Source organism: Sinocyclocheilus anshuiensis, unplaced genomic scaffold (genome assembly GCF_001515605.1).
Source record: "Sinocyclocheilus anshuiensis isolate Anshui unplaced genomic scaffold, SAMN03320099.WGS_v1.1 scaffold1389, whole genome shotgun sequence".
Taxonomy (NCBI): domain Eukaryota; kingdom Metazoa; phylum Chordata; class Actinopteri; order Cypriniformes; family Cyprinidae; genus Sinocyclocheilus; species Sinocyclocheilus anshuiensis.
In genome coordinates this window covers 132,167-136,540 of record NW_015552672.1, presented here as the reverse complement: position 1 = coordinate 136,540, position 4,374 = coordinate 132,167, and the positions used below count along the sequence as shown (strand labels likewise).

Below are 4,374 nucleotides of genomic sequence, written 5' to 3'. Positions count from 1 at the left end.
TTTATTGTTAAATTGTTAAATGCCCTTACATATCTCTGTCACCATTATAAGTGTTTGATCACCACATTTGAGCGATCATTGCAAAAAATGTGTTTATGTATATATATTCTGTTTATGTCTATACTGTATTCTATATATAGTACCAGTCAGATGTTTGGACACACGAATGGGAAAGTGTCCAAACTTTTGACTGGTACTGTACTATAATATACACAAAGAATATTGGCCGATATATCGGTATCGGCCTTTTTTTTTATTCCCTAATATCGGTATCGGTATCGGCCCCAAAAAACCCATATCGGTCGGGCTCTAGACTAAATCATGTGATTTACTGTTACATTATGAAAGTGTACCAAGAAAATCAGTTTACCCTCAGATTATGTCTTTGACAGAGTGCTGGAAGTGGAACTATTGGTGCAGTTAAAGGTCGTGAACCCAGGGAGCGTGACCCTGCCATGTGTGTAGATGTCACGGTTAGACCCCTTGTTCATCCTCTTTACCAGGTTCTTCTCATAGAGTAAAGGGTGGTAGGCACCTAGGGTGCAGGCTGCATCACTGAAGCGCTGGTAGTAGTGAGAGAGAGAGACATTTAAAAACAACACAAAGTAATACAAATTACAAAAACACACAACAAAATGACAAACTTTAACTAAAATTGACATTAAAAAGCAGAAAATACAAAAATAAAAAACCAAATACTAACAAAAACTAATAGTATCTCAATGATCAATACACAATAACGATCATTTATTAAATCCATTTCATGTTGACTAAAATAGAATATAAATGTGTGTGTGTGTGTGTGTGTGTAAAAAGATGCTATTTAATATTGTAGTCAACGTTTTTAACAGTATTTTAGAGTAAATTATAGTTAGTGTGTTATATATACTGTATATATTTATTTTTTTTATTTATTTATAAAATATAATAAATTATAGGTACTGTATTTATTATAATTCTTTTATGAAAAGTTTCCAAGTGATGTTCTAATATTTATTTTGTCCATCTATAGCATTTAAAGAAATTTAATATATGACTGTACTCGAAAAATGTTTTTTACATTTTATAATTAAAAAAAAAAAAAAAACCTTTGCATCTCCCCGTTAGGGAATCAAACTTCTGGCCCTCGTGTGACAGGCGGGGATACTTACCACTATACTAACGAGGAGTGGCTTAGTGGTCACATGGTCCAGGCAGTGCAAGAACCATACTAAAGCTAAGACTAGGCCTTTGTGTTGAAACTTGCTAAATAAGCATGAAAGTTTGTGAATGTGCCAAATGCTAGAAAGTGGAAAAGTTAGTTCTTACCTCTCGTAGATCAGAGGAATAAGGGCCTGGATCCCAGCTCACTAAAATCCCAGCACTGTACAAAGAACTGGAGAGGAAATGGTAATCTTCAGATGCCATTACCTATGTAATAAACAGACATTATTTTTTTTAGGACCTTGTTACTGCATGTTATTTTATCTTTTCACCAGTTATCAAACAAACTACCTGGGAATTGATCAGACGCACTGTTGTTTTAGAGCCCACATCTTTCTCAAAGCCTGTTGTTGGTGCAGCATTGAACCGCATCACTGCATCATGTGAATCTAGAATTCAAGATTATTTTTTTTTTGTAATAGTCAGCTATTATTGATAGTAGTGAAAATAACCATTATATCAACAAAAATCGATAACAGATATGTTTTCAGATGGGGATAGGTGATATGACAAAAGTCTTTTAACTGTTTATTTTTCTGGAAATTTAAAGGGATACTCCACTCCAAAATGAAAATTTTGTCATTAATCACTTACCCCCATGTCGTTCCAAACCCCTAAAAGCTTCGTTCGTCTTCGGAACACAATTTAAGATATTTTGGATGAAAACCGGGAGGCTTGTGACTGTCCGATTGACTGCTGTGACGAGAGGGGCGGGGCCGAGAGCCGTGGGAACGGAGCAAGGCCGGTGGAGTACATGCTAATGCGCGACCTGCCACTCACCGGTCTCGAGTCCCACAGAGGAGCTCCGGAAGGATAAAAGGAGGAGTGACGACAGTGTTGGACGAGAGAGGACCAGGCCTGGACTTTATTTTGTGTGCGGCAGTCGTCCGCGAGGGGCTGCCGCTTTACTTTCATTTTGTGTTTGTTTATTTTATTAAAGTTTTCTTTAAATGTTCGCCGGTTCCCGCCTCCTTTTTCCCATGACTACAAACTGTGTTACAACTGCCAAGTAAATTACACTGTCAAGGTCCAGAAAAGTATGAAAGACATCGTCAGAATAGTCCATCTGCCATAAGTGGTTCAACCATAACGTTATGAATCGACGAGAATACTTTTTGTACGCGAAGAAAACAAAAATAACGACTTTATTCAACAATTCGTCTCCTCTGTGTCTTTCCGCATCACTGTAGCGCAATTTTGGAGAATAACCACCGAACGCAAGCAGCGTACGCTATTCTGTGTCAGCCGCGACACAAGGATACATTTTCTACATGTATTTACGCTTTGATTTGAACGAAAACAGCGCATCCGTGCAGCGGGGCTGACACAGAATAGTGTACGTTGCTTGCGTTCAGTGGTTATTCTCCAAAATGGCGCTACGGTGATGCGGAGACATATTGTTCCAGATAAATTGTTGCATTAAGTCGTTATTTTTGTTTTCTTCGCGTACAAAAAGTATTCTCGTCGCTTCATAACGTTACGGTTGAACCACTGATGGCAGATTGACTATTCTGACGATGTCTTTCATACTTTTCTGGACATTGACAGTGTAATTTACTTGGCAGTCAATCGGGTAATCACAAGGCTCCCGGTTTTCATCCAAAATATCTTAAATTGTGTTCCGAAGACGAACGAAGCTTTTACGGGTTTGAAACGACATGGGGTGTAATGTCTAGTGACGTAAATACTAAAGATATCTAATCTCTTTTTTTGATGGATGCAAAACAATAAAAGATAATTCAGGACAAATAAATATTTCTGGCATCAACATTTCACATTATGCAATAGTTAAAAAAAAATATCAAAACATTATGAATATGACCAGACAGCCTTGTAAACCAAAGGAGTTTTTTTTTTATATATAAAAAATAATTAAGATTTGTATATAAACTTACAAACTATGAATATGACCAGATAAGTCATATTTGAAACCTTGTAAAACAAAGAATGTTTTTTAATAAAAATTTATTAAGATTTGTATATAAAATATTTTACAAACTCATCTGGTTGACAGACCTTCACACAGCGTACATCATCATAACACCCAGCCTTTTTTGTTTTAAATTGGAAAAAGGTTCACCCCCTTGCGTCAGTATTTTGTTGAACCACCTTTTGCTTTAATTACAGCCTTTAGTCTGTTGGGATATGTCGTCTACTAACTTTGCACATCTAGACTTTGCATTATTTGCCCACTCTTATTTGCAGAACTGCTGAAGGTCAGTTAAATTTGATGGTGAGCGTTTGTGGACTGTAGTCCTCAAGTCATTCCATAGATTTTCAATGGGGTTTAAGTCTGGGCTCTGACTAGGCCATGCAAGGACATTCACCTTTTTTTCCTTCAACCAGTGGTCAGTTTTGCTGATAAAAGTAAACCTTCCCATTGACAACTTTCTGGCAGAGGGCAGCAGATTTTCCTCAAGAATTTGATTGTATTTTGCCCCATCCATTTTTCCTTCTATCCTGACAAGTGCTCCAGTCCCTGCTGCAGAGAAACACCCCCATAACAGGATATTACCACCTCCATGCTTTACTGTAGCAATGGTGTTATTTGGATGGTGAGCTGTATTAGATTTCCGCCAGACATATCATTTGGTGTTGTGGCCTTTCTTGAGTAGTGCCTTTTTTTCTTGCACCCCTCCCATACAAGCCACATTTGTGGAAAATTTGTGATATTGTTACATGCACACATTGACCAGTCTTTGTCATAAATTCCCGCAACTGCTTCAGAGTTGTTGTAGGCCTCTTGGTAGCCTTTCTGACCAGTTTGCTCCTGGCTATTTCATCCAGTTTGGAGCGACGCCCGCATCCAGGGAGGGTCTGTGTTGTACCAAATACCTTCCACTTCTTAATAATAGACTTAAGTGCCTCTAGGCATTGAGGGAAGTCGTGGCCTAATGGTTAGAGAGTCGGACTCGTAACCCAAAGGTTGCGGGTTCGAGTCTCGTACCGGCAGGGATTGTAGGTGGGGGGAGTGAATGTACAGCGCTCTCTCCCACCTTCAATACCACGACTGAGGTGCCCTTGAGCAAGGCACCAAACCCCCAACTGCTCCCCGGGTGCCGCAGCAAAAAATGGAGCCCACTGCTCCGTGTGTTTGTTCACTGCTGTGTGTGTGCACTTTGGATGGGATAAATGCAGAGCACTAATTCTGAGTATGGGTCACCATACTTG

General features: G+C 38.9%; 1 protein-coding gene across 1 annotated transcript in view; it reads right to left on the bottom strand.

The window, feature by feature from the left end:
- Positions 1-316: 316 nt before the first annotated feature.
- The window catches only part of LOC107667425 (beta-galactoside alpha-2,6-sialyltransferase 2-like), a 17,192-nt gene continuing 13,134 nt past the window's right edge, over positions 317-4,374 (bottom strand). The window contains exons 5-7 of the mRNA XM_016459093.1: positions 1,495-1,592; positions 1,309-1,410; positions 317-578 (exon numbers count right to left, since the gene is read on the bottom strand). Coding sequence (XP_016314579.1) covers positions 378-578; positions 1,309-1,410; positions 1,495-1,592 — 401 coding nt within the window. The 3' untranslated portion in view covers positions 317-377. The remainder of the gene's footprint in view (positions 579-1,308; positions 1,411-1,494; positions 1,593-4,374) is intronic.